At 39.1% G+C, this 15,550-nt stretch overlaps 1 protein-coding gene across 1 annotated transcript in view; it reads right to left on the reverse strand.

The window, feature by feature from the left end:
* The window catches only part of MAN1A2 (mannosidase alpha class 1A member 2), a 138,290-nt gene that overhangs the window by 63,350 nt on the left and 59,390 nt on the right, over positions 1 to 15,550 (reverse strand). The window contains exons 4-5 of the mRNA XM_027681309.1: positions 12,359 to 12,477; positions 9,901 to 9,981 (exon numbers count right to left, since the gene is read on the reverse strand). Coding sequence (XP_027537110.1) covers positions 9,901 to 9,981; positions 12,359 to 12,477 — 200 coding nt within the window. The remainder of the gene's footprint in view (positions 1 to 9,900; positions 9,982 to 12,358; positions 12,478 to 15,550) is intronic.

A 15,550-nucleotide genomic window follows, 5' to 3' on the forward strand; every position in this document is an offset into this window, starting at 1 on the left:
TACTACAGTCAGCATACACACCTCTTTGGGGGAAAGCCCTCAAAACAACCATCTTAGAAGATGCATTCTAGAGCCTGTGATACAATTAAAAAATCCCCAGAGAGCAAGCACATCGAACAAGCAATGACTTCTTAAGGATTAGAAAAAAAAATATGCTCACCCACTGAAATAAGTGCAGAAGAATTTTGTCTTTCTGTATAGACTAAGGCTCTATTTACATGTTTTTGTATTATTTCTTCTTTGATGCCCAGAAAGTCAGGGAAAAGCCACACATTTAAAAGTTACATTGTAATTTGAATAAAATCTAGGTACCTGAAACAAGGTCTGCAGTGAATCAAAATAAATCCATGTAACACCATGTTCCTCTGACTCTCTTAGGCTCAGTTAACTACAGCTCCTCGGCCTCCTGATGATGACATGCATTTTGTGTTCTGCTTTCTCCAACCTGAAGACGCAGCTGTAGCAATGCCTGGGTATGTTCGCTCCAGGTACTTTCTCTCAGTGTTAGAGGATTTTATTTACTGCTCTCAGTATAAACAGGATCTTGCTCAACTCCTAATACACACAATCATGAGAGAGCAGAAAATAAAGTACACTGGGAACACACAAGGGAAACACTAAAATTCTTAAACTAAGCTGAAACTGCTATTAGAAGGAGTTTACCAACTCCCCCCAGGTGCCATCAAGCCTTAGAAGGGGACCATGGCATTGAGGGCTTGCCACCATAGTGAGCCACACGGTGTCACAGACACAAGTGGGACTATAGCCATGGTAAAGGGCAGACTCAGCATACAGAAGGGAGAAGACTCCTTCTACAGCTGGAGAGATGCTGATAACTCCGTAATGATCAGTGGATGGGGCTTTTTTTTGCTTGTCTAGGATTGTCTATGATTGGGACTACTGTGAAGAGATGATTATTCCTGTAGATTTGCTAAAAAACCTGGACTTTATCTATTTATTATTCAAGAAGTTGGACAGATATTTGGCATGTAACAAGAGTAACACAGTATCACATTCATTCTAGCAGTGGGTATAGTCAATGCTGGAGGCTATTGGGCAGGAGCCATAGAGGAGAAGTGACAGCAATTCACCAAATACAATTGTAAAAAATCAGATTTTGAACACAGAGCACTCAACTCTGGTACTCTTATTTAAGCTTTATTGCTCCTACGACCATTCACTGTGTTTAATTACAGGATGATTCAGCACATATGCAACACTTGGGCTCTGCAGCTGTCATTTCCTCCCTCCTTGAACAAACTCCTATTTGGAGAGCAGAAAGTTCATTTATAGTGTGTTCACAAAGACTTGGAAGTGAAGATACTGCTCCTTGCAGGGTTCAGCATCTTCACTGCTGTCTTTTGGATGGGTTTCAGAAATGAAGAACAATGGATCCTGCAAGATGCCCAAGGAATCTCCATCTGCCTTTATGAACTCAAAGAAGTTCAGTCAATATGAAGGACTGCAGCTCCTTTCTGCTGGCATTGTCATCTATGAAGTCTTCCTCGTCCTGATTGCTCCTTCACTACCCAGGTGTGGGGACAGTATAACAGAAGTTATAACTCTTGGACCATTTCATGCAGCACATCACAAGACAATCCAATTTCTGTTGAAGATTCCAGTGCATTACCATACATCAGGTTGTGACAGACCTTTTACTGTCTTAGCCCTTGAGGACACTGCAATTCCCAGTCTCGTGGTAGCCTACTCTCCAAATTCTACATTCAGACACTCTCATCATGGATCTATTTTGTAACTTCTCCTGCAGCTTATCACTGCAGTCTGTTGGCAAGCTTTGTTGTTTCAGCATTAACACAGAAAGATCAGCCAATTCTTTTCTACTTCATGCCATTCATTCTTACTGCTTGCCCGGTTGTTGTTTTTTGCACCAGGAGTTGAGAGCGTTTAGGTCAGGCATTTTACAAAGCAGTGCTCCCATTCTCCCCGAGCAGCGGGGGGGGATGCCCCTGGCCGTGCCAGGCACCCACCACAGGGGATCACAAAGGATTCTATGAGGCCCTGAAAACAGCATATGGGCCTACATACCAAGTCCAAAGCCCACTACTCAGTGCAGATGGTCAAACACTTCTGACAGATAAAACCTCCATTCTGAATAGATGGTCTGAACATTTTCAGACTCTTTTCAGCACCAACCATTTAGTCCAAGACTCAGCAATTCAGTCCATCACACAACAACCGGTGAAATACGAATTGGATACTGCCCCCACTTTAGGAGAAACCCTCAAGGCCATACAGCAGGTGAAAATCGGCAAGGCAGCTGGGGTTGATGGAATTCCACCCGAAGTCTGGAAACATGGGGGCCTAGCACTCCATGCTAAATTTCATGAGCTTGTGGTGCACTGCTGGGAACTAGGCGAACTACCATCAGATCTTCGTGATGCAGTCATCATCACCTTGTATAAGAAGAAAGGTACTAAATCAGACTGCTCAAATTACCGTGGTATTACTCTGCTCTCCATTGCTGGCAAAATCCTGGCAAGAATACTTTTGAACAGATTAATACCCGCTATAGCAGAAGGAATTCTACCTGAAAGTCAGTGTGGTTTCAGAGCCAACAGGAGCACCACAGACATGGTATTTGTTCTCAGACAACTGCAAGAGAAGTGTAGGGAACAGAACAAAGGTCTCCATGTAACCTTTGTCGATCTCACCAAGGCTTTTGATACTGTGAGCAGAAAAGGTCTGTGGCAGATTTTGGAACGTTTAGGTTGTCCCCCCAAGTTCCTTAAAATGATCATCTCACTTCATGAGGATCAGCACGGCCAAGTCAGATATGGCAACACACTTTCTGAGCCCTTTCTAATAAAGAATGGTGGTGGCGTTCTCGCTCCTACCCTATTGACAGTCTTCTTCAGCATGATGTTCCAAAGGGCCATGGCAGACCTCAATGATCAGGACGGTATCTACATTCGATATCGTACTGATGGAAGCCTTTTCAACCTAAGGCGACTGAAGGCCCACACCAAGACCTTAAACCATCTTGTCCGGGAGCTGCTTTACGCTGATGACCTCGCACTTGTTGCCCACACAGAAGTAGCCCTGCAGCATTTAACATCCTGCTTTGCAGATGCTGCTGAGCTCTTTGGGCTGGAAGTCAGTTTAAAGAAGACCAAAGTTCTCCATCAACCTGCACCTCAGGAAGTCCACCATCATCCTCACGTCACCATCAGCCAATCAGTGCTCAAATCAGTCCAGCAGTTCAATTACCTAGGCAGCCTCATCTCCTCGGATGGTAAGATTGACGGGGAGATAGACAACAGGTTAGCAAAGGCATATAGTGCTTTTGGAAAACTCCATAAAAGAGTATGGTGTAATAAACACTTGAAGAAAAGTACAAAGATCAGTGTTTACAGAGCCATTGTGCTGTCTACTCTTTTATATGGTTCCGAATCATGGGTCATCTACCGCCACCACCTGCGTCTCCTAGAACGCTTCCTTCAATGCTGCCTCCGTACAATCCTAAACATTCACTGGTCAGATTATGTGACCAATAAATCTGTTCTTGAACAGGCAGCAATCACAAGTATTGAGGCCATGCTACTGAGAATGCAGCTGCGTTGGGCAGGGCATGTCTCAAGGATGAAGGACCACCACCTCCCTAAGATCCTACTTTATGGTGAACTTGCCACTGGCTGCTGCAAGAGAGGAGCCCCGAAGAAAAGATACAAGGACTCCCTGAAGCAACAACTCAGCCTCGGGCATATTGATCACCATAACTGGTCTACTCTGGCCTCCAATCGGGAGGCCTGGAGACACACTATCTATAACACTGCTGATGCTTTTGAGAAAGCACGCAGGATCACCCTTGAGGAGAAAAGACAACGCAGAAAGAATCGAGCCTTGCAGAATATACCATCTAAGGAGTCTTTCTGCTGTGCCTTTTGCAACCGGACTTGTCTATCTCGTATTGGCCTTTTTAGCCACCAACGTGCTTGCAAGAAACGTGGGTAGAGCCCTTCCCAAATCTTCGTTCGCGAAGCCTAGCCATGATGATGATGATGATGCTCCCATTCTCCCTCAGCAATCAGTATCAGCTACCCTGATGCCCAAAAAGAACCAGATCCACAGATCTGTGACTGAAAGAAGTGGAAGAATTTATAATCAGTCATATACAAAATAAAGATCAACTCGATAATTTGTGTTGGAAAAGAAAGAATTTACCAATACCAACGTACATGGTGAAGCAAAAACCTCATGCTACCCAGAGAAAAAGCAAGCACCAAACATGACTGATCTTGAATAAAATCTTCAGCCACAAAACTAGATAGACATCACAGGAGATCAAAGAATTCCAGAGCCACATCCTGAGAAACCAGTTATACACTATGGCTGATTTTCAGGCAAACTCCCTGGAAAAAGACTTTAAAAGACCGTATGAACAGACAGCTCCAATCTAACAATAAGAGCATCCTTTTGCAATAGCATTCTTGCAACAGCACCCTTTTTTTTCCATGAAATGCAAGTGGCTTTATCTTGTTCTAATCTCTGAGTATACATGATACTCTTTCATCAAGCATTTCTATCCTGATGCTATTACATACAATAGAGTGATACCAAGATATTATCCAAGACTAATAAAATAAAGAAAATCATAAAGAACACAACATTCTCATACAGTCAGTCTAGAGAATAACTTGGAATAAACAAAGAAATCCCCCGTTCTGGGTAAAATGCTAAGTAATGTCCTGCTTGGCATCACTGAAAATTATTTAAAAAATGGATTCATAACTAAAGACAAAAATTATATTTGTGCCAGGATGATACATGAAAGAAAACAAATATCTTAATGCAGCCACAAAAAAAAAAAAAGTTGCTTTTTAGTTTTGTTTGGGAATTTTGTTGTGTTCTTGTCTGCTTGTTTTTTTAATTAATGTAAGGCTGATTTTCATCCTAAACTGCCATAGTCAACATTTACTCCAAACTAGGCATATAGAACATTTAATTTCTACTTATTTCTCTTATAATATCAACTGTATCATAGTGCTGTATCCCCCACCCCTCTCCCAAGCATAATGAAGACCATATCTAGTTCTTAAAGAAATTAAAGGGTTGCTGCAGGGGTTACTGAGAAACAGTCTGGCTCAATTTAGATAAGAAGTAATATTTTACCACCAGTATGTCATTTTGGACTGTTAACTCCATTTGACAGGTGAAAAAGAGGTAGCCTCATGGTGCCTCTGAACTCAGAAGGTGGAAGACTTGTAGTTCACACACTTTAACTACAATCCTGTTTGATCAAAATTTAAAATAAAGATTTTATACATTCTATCATAACCTAGAGTGGAAAACAGGAGTGCCTAGTTCTCACAGTAAAGCTCCCAGCCACTTTCTACTAAGCAAGTCTCCTAAACTCTGTACCTCAAAAAATATTTTATTAGTAGCTCCTTACTGAGTATAGGCACTTCTTATTTAGAGACTTTGGTACTTAGAGATTATGATTATTAACATACATCTTAATAAAGAATAGCAATGAGTGAAGTAAACACTTTGCATCAGTTGCTCAGGGAAAACTGGGAAGGAATCTCTGGCATACAGAAAAATACAAAAGAGCCTGCCTGGACAGGCTGAACTCTATCTTCGAGGTCTTTTCTAACCTAGACGATTTTATGATTTTATGTCATACAGCACTCCTGGGAGAGATCACGCTTTTTTCTTCTGCTTTTTATTATGTCTCTTTTTCTTTCTTTGGTTTGACAATGTAATTTCAAAAAAAATCCAGTATACTGGATCCCCACTCATACTGAGGATCCTAGTACTGTTTCCAGCTTTGGGGTCCCAAGACAAGAAAGAATGTGGACCTGTTGGAACTGGTCCAAAGCAGGGTCACAAAAAGTGATCAGAGGGCTGCAGCATCTCTCCTGTGAAGACAGGCTGAGAGACTTGGGATTGCTTAGCCTAGGGAAGAAAAGGCTCTGGGGAGACCTTACAAGAGCCTTCCAGTACCTAAAGGGGGCCTGGCTTTTAAAAAAGGTGAAGAGGTCTTTCTACTATGGCCTATAGTGACAAGGTTTAAAACTCAAAAGATGGTAGGTTTAGACTGGATATAATCACAGAATTGTTTAGGCTGGAAGTGACCTTTAAGATCACCAGGTTCCAAACCCCTGCCACGGGCAGAGACACCCTCCACCAAACCAGGCTGCTCAAAGCCCTATAAGGAAAATATTTGCTACAATGAGGGTAATAAGGCTACCCACAGGTTGCTCTGAGAAGCTGTGGATCCCCTATCCCTGGAGGTGTTCAAGGTCAGGTCAGACAGAGCTCTGACAACCTGGTCTATTGAAAGGTGCCCCTGCCCATGGCCAGGGGTTTGGACTAGATGATCTTTAATGGTCCATTTCAACCCAAATCATTCTATGATTCTATATTCCACTATTTTAGCATATATTCATTATAGATTTCAATAAAGTACTTTGGAGAAAAGCCACAGGCTAAAAGAATCTCAAAAGCAATGACAGATTGAGACCTCATTCCTACATGGGACCTGAGGCAAAGAAGGCACACTCTTAGATCTGATAATGTACACCTAGCCAGACACCAGATGGCCTGTCCACAATCAGCCAGGAAAAACGTATTGTGCAGAGGATTTAAATAAGGCCCCCCCAGATTGCAGACCTACAACCCCTGTCACCACACAAATATCAGTGTTGTTTCAACCGGAAAAGACTGAAACAGACACGTGGGCAAATTTTCCACTGTGTCAAGGTTCACAGGCATATCTTATTTTCTTTTATTCAAAAGTCATTCTGACATGGAAAAATGGAGAAAGATGTTGCTTTTTCCCAAATTATAGAAACAATTTTGTCTTCCTACGTTAACAGAATGGTACAGCAAGGCAAGACAACCAAGACATTTGCATGAAAATGCATTCTTCTCAAGCTTTAGTTTTACATGCTCCTCATTCACAGAAGTCCAACATAAATTCCCACAGGGAAAAGTTCGAGCTGTTAAAAGATTTACAGATGTCATGTTTCACAGAGAAAGGCCTGTGACTCAACATGGGACAGGACACGCCTACAGCATTTTCAGTCAACCTTTGTCAGTGGCTAAAACCAGCAGCTTTATTTTCGGTTACTTTTCCCCATTCACTGCAGTGAGTAAGAGGGAAGTCCTACTGATAAAAGAAAGTACAGCAACACTTACAATCTTAATATGAAAGGCTTAAATTTTTACCATCAACTGTAACCAGCATTATTAAAACCATGATCACAGTTGACCCTTCTCTATGTAATACCAGTAACATGACAGTTAAAATGTAAATATAGCATCAAGACCACAGAGTCATGCCAACAGACATGCTAAATCATTTTTTAAAATTCATATGTTTTCAATAAAAGCACTAACAAGGACAGTTTTATCTAAGTTAATAGTCTGCTGTACTAGAAAACTATGGTCAATATCTACCATGATGATTCAATCAGATAAAATCCTATCAAGCTCTCCCCCTACAAATGGTGAAACCATATAGATAAACCATGATGACTATCAAATTCTCCAGATGTGGCCATTTAAAAGTGATTAAAGTTCCACAGTTGATGCTGAGTCTTGGACACTTTCTTTTATGGTTGTCCCTACAGCATCTTTAATAAGACTAAGTAATTATAGTAACATTAAATAAGAATGGTTTTTATAACTATCACCAAAGAACAGTAACTCCTGTTGCTGATATATATATATATATATATATATATATATAAAGGAGAAAACCAGAATTAATTCAAAGCAGCCTGTATTGGACCTTACTTTAAATACATCAAACAAGACATGGAAAAGTATGGAAAACAGTACAAAAAGATTTTAGCAACAGTCTTGCAGAAGTAGAGGCTTGGAGGAAGGGAGATAGGGATTGAAATACCAAGAAGGTCTGGTAAGTGAATATGAGCAAGTAAATGATAGCTTGATGAACAAAGTCTATCACTAGATAGAGACTGCCTTAGAGGAATAAGTCCATGTGCATGTCTACAACCCTGACCTGGCAAAACATCCGAACAGTTGATAACAGGCTTGTCTGTCTTAGCAGTGGCTAACAAGTGTCTCCTCAGGTGTCTGAATGCAGTAAAAAAAAGAAATCAGGCATGCCACAATCCTGAGTTAAGGAATACCTTCCCTTCTTGGGAACAAGAGAGAAAAGACCAGACTGGAAATTACATCTCAAACAAACCTGTTTCCAACTCCAAGGAGTTCCCAGACACAGGTGTCTCTCCTGGGCTCAGTTGCTGAAAAGCCTCAGATTCCCTTGCTTGTCATATCCACAATGACAAATTGCAGAGAAACACCATCCAACTTGGCAAATGATGTAGTCTCTCAGATACCCAAAGTAATCCTAGCTGCCACATTATTTTGAAAGAAATGAACACTTTTTTTAGCAGTTGTTCTTTAGAAAAATAAAGATGATTCATAGGGACATTTGACAGGAATAATCTTGTACCACAAGTCATGAAGCATTTGAAGACTGTTGGAGAGAACAATGCCATAGAAATCTTCTTAAAAACAAAAGACAAACCAGTGATGAACATTTAGGAAAGACAGAGGGTAGATGCTTTCTAAGAAGGAAAGAAATGAAAGCTCTTTAAGCAGAGGAGCTTTATCTGACTCTACTAAGCAGTTAGAACCAACTAAAAGAAGGAATACTCAGTTTTACAATTGCAGGCAAAGCATGTGTTTTGGCAGTACCCATCTGCATATTGAGGCAAAACAGTTCTTGTTAAGGGGCTTGTGCACAGATGCAATATCGATCTACACAAACAATCCAGCTACAGATGTGTGATCTTTGCTTTTTCTCTGAGGTTTTTCATATTCACAGTAGATGCCTCCAAGGAGCATGCTCCAGTTTGAAGAAGGTGAAGCAGTAGCACTTGATGAAAAATGAACTACCCATTTCTTTCATGGTATACACTGGATTTTTGCTTTGCCACTGAGCTCTTCTTTTAAAGGAGAAGACACTCATACAAGAGAAAATTCACAGATCCCAGGATGATTCCAAAGACCTAAAGAGTCAACTAATTATGAATTTTCTCTTGGTTATTTCTAGGGCTGTGGGCTTAATATCCCTGAGAACCCGATGATATGTATGCGGTGCTTCCCCAAACAAAGGAGGAAGATACTTATCAACATCTGAAATTGTATTGAACCTTAAGCCATGATATATGTCAGGCAGTGGGCTACAGAAGGGTCATGAAAAATAAAGGAAAAATCAAAGAAATCAGACAGGCAACAGATTAAAGACAGGTAGCTGCTAAGACATGAGAAGAGCTATAACTTAATCTGTAGTTTAGGTCAGGCTTCAGCCTGGTCAAAGTATGTGAAGTAAGAGGTCACAGCAATGTGACTGTGGGACCAAAGAAGTCCATGGTTGCAAGTCTTTAGGTAAAAGCATTTTTTCAATATAAGCATGTCCTTGAATACATGCTCAGCAGTCTCTGATCTTTTTTAATAGAAGTTTCAAAAGTAGGACAAAATTGGCCTGCTATTTATCCGTTTGTCACTGAGAAAGTGGTAAGAAGATTGTGTAGTGCTTTGATGAAGCAAACCTACAGCCTTGCAGGACAAGTGACAAAGCTATTCTTTCTCCCTTCATGAAGTTACAGAACATCAAAACAGGTTATTGTTGGCATGAGAAGGTTGACATTTCACTTGACATTTCAAGCTGATGCTTATTTGAGTAGATATCTTCTGAAAACATCTTGATAAAAGAAACATTTCAGATCTCTAAATGGTGCCAGACCTGCAGAGAAGCAAGCTTTAAAGATTCATACTCTAAGAATTTGGTTATTTTGGACAACTGACTCCTGTAATTAGTTTGCAAACGGCTGAGAAATCAAAATTCTAGAAAGGTCTTCACAGAATACCTTGAATTTCACAGACATCTTCCAGCCTCCTTACCTCTTGTCCTGAAAGGTAGTATGCTGCTAGAAGACCGCCAATGAAGCGAATATTCACCTCAAACACAGACACTTCAGAATTCTAGAACAGAAAGAAAGAATAAATAATCAATTTCTTATTCAAAGGAAGAAAAAAATCAAGGCAGAGGCAAGTAGATATCCTAAACCAACCTACGTGCAAGGGTCTGTACTGTTTCAGTGTCTAAATCCATAGTGAAATTCTTGTGCACATCTTCATTACATCAAAAGATAATTCTAATTACAGCTTCAAGTGATTTTTTTTTTAAATCAACATAGTTTTTCTCCTAATCATACTATCACCACAAAGTGCAGTTACAGTAATTTGGGCATGGTGGGAAAGAAGGCAAGGACCATACATGTCCATAATTCAGCATCTTTTCTCTTATGTTTAAGCATAACACCAAATCTTCTAGGTTTATAGGAGAAAGCAGAATAATAATTACAGAATTCTCATAATGCACTTTCTTAACCTGAATTAACTAATGAGCAATTTAAAATTCAGAGCTCCATTTTAACAGTTTCTGTCTAGGAATAGCCTTTATGTATTTAATGTTATGACAAAAAATACTGCAAGACCACCGAGAAACTCAGGAGAATAAACCATTTTATTGCCTTCATCCACATAAATATCCTCAGGCTAAATTCAGCAGTATCTTCTGACTCATTTAATCACAGAAAAATTAAGAGGAACCACGTAATTTTAATATCTTTCTGACTCCCTCTGTGCCCCATTCACTCATTTGCCCACATACACTCCGTCTACCCCATAAACTTCTCTTCGACCCATTAGACACAAAAATGCAGTTTTATTAAGAGATTTTGAGATGGGGCAGACTTTTCCTTTTATCCAGAAAAGTCACTAGAATGTACACTGTACAAGCTGACTCACTAATTCGCACACAGATGAAATACATCCATAGGTATGTCTTTCCTTTCATGCTATTTTCAGGGCACCTCCAGTCATATCATGCATTTTGCTTGTGTCCAAACTCAATGCATTTTGCATGTATTACTTATTTCAGAAAAATTATATGAGTACTTTAAAGATTTCCTCAAATAGCACTGATGATTAAAAGCCTAAAGTTTGAAATACTCCCAAATATGGGGTTTTAGTAAAGGTTGTTCTTTTTTCATATACAAGTGATACAAGAAAAATAACATCAATGCAGCATATGATTCCACTTAATAGCTATTAAAGTCATGAATCACACATGCAATGATACAGTGTAAAGTGAAACAAAATATTTCTATTTCCCAGTAAAAGAATCCAAGAGGAACAAATTTATGTATTTATTTATAAACTTCAAAACATATAAGGAAATTACTCAAGTCTAGTGTATACACAGGACATCTCATTAACCTTCAGAGATAGCTTCTCATACATAGGAAGATGTAATTGAACCCCAGCGGGTCATGTAAATTTCTTCAATCCAAATCCTAGATTAATTTGGCAAATTTATATTGAAATTGCCTTAGATCAGAAAAAAGTTATGGAAGTAATTTAGTTCACCCTCATAATGGTATCATTATGTCTACACTGTCTCTGATATATTTAGGATCTTCAGTTTTAGACTGAATAATTATCTGGCACTAACTGAAAAAGCAAAGTAAAATTTCTTTAACATTTGCCAGACAATTGATGTATAAAAGAAAAGGAAAAAGCTGAAACAATTTCTGAAAAATAGGATAAGATATAAAAACAACAGTAAGCATTTGCTGAATTCCAAGTGTATATCTACATTTAATTATGTGCATTTATTGAATGAAAAATTATTTTTGGAACCATAGGGCAAATCCAAGGACTGAAATAAAAATTCCGTCACAGAGTCTGTGACAGTCCCAAAATTAGTAGTAAGAACACTAATCAATAAGACTAAAATGAGCCATTTCTTCCATGTAATGTTTCCAAACTCTGCACACATGAAGAATGTCAGATGCTGCATGACCGACTGGGAAATTCTTGTGATAGAAAAGGAAAACTCAACAACTAAGGTGGTATTTTTCATGTTAAAACGCTTAAGGACATTGAAGAAGAAGAAGAGATTGTATTCGTAAGTAATTTACACACTGGCTTGGAGGAAATTTGTCTTTCATAGCTCAGTTATTTGCAACTACTATCAGCTAGTAAAACTTCATCTTTCTGCCTTCATTTCTGAGGCCCTCTTGGTTCTCACAAAACACATTCTTCCACTATCCAATTATAATTTGCACTTTGAAAACACAATATATAGACATTTCTTTACTTACAGTTGTAAGTGCAAAAGGGTTGAGGTATATTTTTTTTCCAAAATAAAGTTAGATACACAGAGAACTCAGTTAAAGCTTAGATATGACACTTTGATTCATGTTTTTTAAGTTTCAGCTGAAAGACCTCTTCTGCCTCCCCCAAGGGGGACACTGAAAAGGACTAGAGAAATATTAGGGCAAGCTTTACTCACCACACTGAAATCAAGATTTTTGTCAATCCATTCTTGACCTTCTCTGAATTCATCATGAAGCCCCATGATATAAAGAGTATCCAATGCATCTACTATTGTAGCACCCATTTGCGAGTTTCCTACATGCAAAAAGAAGAATTTATATTACAAGTGATTATTTCATTATTTTTCTTAAACATCACAAACATCACAAATTAACAGAAGCAGTAGCAAAGCAAAGTTACTAAAAAGATGTCAGCACAAAGAATAACCAAAACGAGCAAGGAATTATCAGGTACATAAGAAGATTCCCATTTCTCTTTCAACGCACCACTCTGGAACAGTTGGGCTTCTGGGGAAAAAAGAAGACTAAAGGTAGAAAAATAGCCGTTCTCATCTGCTTTCTTAACCTGAACTTGAGCAACTGTAGCTCGACACAAAAAAAAGGGACAGAAAGACATTCAGCTTCAAAAAGCAACTAGGAATTCTAGGACAGAAGCATTAGAAAAAAAAATCATATGCAAGATAAAACAATCCATACTTGAAGTAACGTCTCGCATTTCCCAACATTTATTTTGAAATGCTCAAAGTTTGCAATTATGGAAGCTACCTTATCATTGAAAAGCATGGACTGATGAGCAGGGACACACTGGCTTGGATTGACTGAGAAAGCCACAGTCCTAAGACGTTCACCTCAGTTTCTCCTGGGTTCCACACCATGAGCTGCTAATGGCTTTCTCAACTGTCACCATTTCAAGTGGAGCATTGAAAGACAAATAAAAATCAATGGTGCTTTACCCTAAAAGGCCATTCACTTGAAACAGCAGCAATTTTGAGCTGATTGATGAGTGACTCATCGGCTTGTACAAGGGAGACAGGATGATGAGGTAGTGAGTCATTGCCCATGGTCTCCTTGGGCCACCCCTACCTAAGCTGCTGCCCTCAGCAGGCAGAGATCGTTGTTTCTAGAGGAAAGCAAAAATTACCATCGGTTTTATTTGTTTTCATAGAGTGTATAAAATGTCCTATGCACTAAGAAAATAGCCAAATTTCACTGTTCATACCAGTAATCTATAAACCAGTACAATTACTATGATTAGCAATTTAATGACAGTAGTGCCCTAACAAGCTAAGCCAATTTTAGGGGGTTTTTTAATGTGCTTTTCACCCATAATGGAATCTCTAAAGAGCAGCGTTCCTGCACGGTAATTTCTATTCCATTTCTGACTTTCACATGGTTAGAGTTATTTTTTTTCCCCTCAAGCGTAACAATAACTGAATGAAGCCAACAACCCCATCGTATTTCTTTCACAAACCTAAATGACTGACACACATGCAAGCTTAACTCCATTTTCAGGGACTTCTTTCCCCAAATAATAAAAACGAAACACAACAGTATCTCACCAACTAATTTCTTAAGAAATAGTCATGCATCATTTTTAATTAATTTCAATTAGATATGGAAAGCCTAAAGTTAGTGGTATTTGTTAAGAATATTCAAGTACAGATCGTGACACACCACCTTTTGCAAGATTAATTAAAAGACATTCTCTGACAAACTGGCCACCATCCACACCTATAGCTCTGAGGACATGAATTCACTGTGGTGTGTAAGTACCGTAAGGTTTAACGCCTTCAGCCAAATGCCAAATTCCATTGCTTGTCCTGAAGTGGAGGTTGCTTTGAGCAGAGCTACAGCACTGCACTTAACTTCACACCTTCTCATAAGCATAATGTGACAGTTATCTAATATATCACTTCAAAAATATGCAAATCAGACCAGGATATAAGGACTACCTTCAGTACCAGCTGACAAAGTATCTTTTGACATGAAACTGGAATGTGTTATACTGATTCTAGGACACATTCAAAGTAATTTCTGTTCCTTTATTTAAACCACGTTGATAAAACTTTCAAATACACAAAGTGTCTGAACAAATAGGGATACATACCCTTGGGAAATCCTGAAAGTTCCTCTTGTAATAGTTTCAAAAAATAAAATCCTTCTAAGTTAAACACAGTGGTAATCACATCGGTAAGCTCTCATATTATTCAACTGGCATGGGATAAGGAGAACACATTGCATGGGAATGGACTGGTGTGTCATTGTCTGTCATCCCACACCCGAGCCTCCCCCAAAAAATTTCAAACACCACATTAACAATCATCCACAGTTATCTAGATCTCAGAAATACATTCCAGTGTCCACAATGTGGGACAGCAGTATGTTGGGCACAAGAATACCTACTTGCCAGTCCTCAAGAAAATATCTTCACAAATTTAAACCACCTTTTTCATGGAGTTCTCTGCACAGAACCATGAAAGAAGGGCCATGGAAATGTAAGAGCACATGACTACTTTGGCCATCTTACAAATGAAACAGATGCACTCAGAAAGAGCAGAACAGACCTCTCTCCAGAATTGACCAAAAGTGTCCACAGTTTCCCTAATGCATCTCACAATCACTGAACAATATGACTTCACCAAATACAGACAAGAAATTTGCTTCCATCATCACTGTGCTAAAAGTGAGCCCTCAACCCCATACAGAGAGATCACACCTGAACCAGTGGTCCCCAAAAGGGATTGCCTGACAACCTGTTTCATGCTGTTTACAGCTGCAGAAACAAATGCAGCCCAAAACAGTAAAACAGACTTGCTCAGCATTTTTTGCCCCTAAGACTCAATTAAAGGCATAGCATTGTACTCTAAACTTTTGTCCGGGCCATACTCCAATAGTTTGTTGAAGCTCTCCCTCCTCCTCTCTTTACGCTCCTTTCTCTTGTATTTTTATGTTTATATTTCCTAGAAGCACAAACATCAAACAAAACATAATTGAGCAAAGCCCCTTCTACTCACTCTTTGCCTCTTCCCTGAGCAGTGATGGGTACCTGTTTCTGAGATGCAGATCAGTACTGTTATAGTTTCTAGACACCATGTGAGAGCTCAATTGTTTTTTAACACCATCTCTTAAGGATAGCATGTATATCCCAACCTATTATAAATTATTAGTTTTTCTTCTTTCTTATAAGTAGGGTTTTTCAACCAAATTTGGGTTATTTTTCTTTTTTCTGCATGAGTATTTCTTCCTTGAGGAAGACTCAGAAGAACAATCTTTGTTTTTTCAAACTCTTTTGGTTCAACACATTTTCAAAAGGTCAAGAGATGACAAGTCAATATTTTGCAACAGATTGTCTACCCAGTCTTCTTCCT

This window comes from Neopelma chrysocephalum, unplaced genomic scaffold (genome assembly GCF_003984885.1).
Source record: "Neopelma chrysocephalum unplaced genomic scaffold, ASM398488v2 Primary Assembly neopelma1_60, whole genome shotgun sequence".
In the NCBI taxonomy this organism is placed as follows: Eukaryota; Metazoa; Chordata; class Aves; order Passeriformes; family Pipridae; genus Neopelma; species Neopelma chrysocephalum.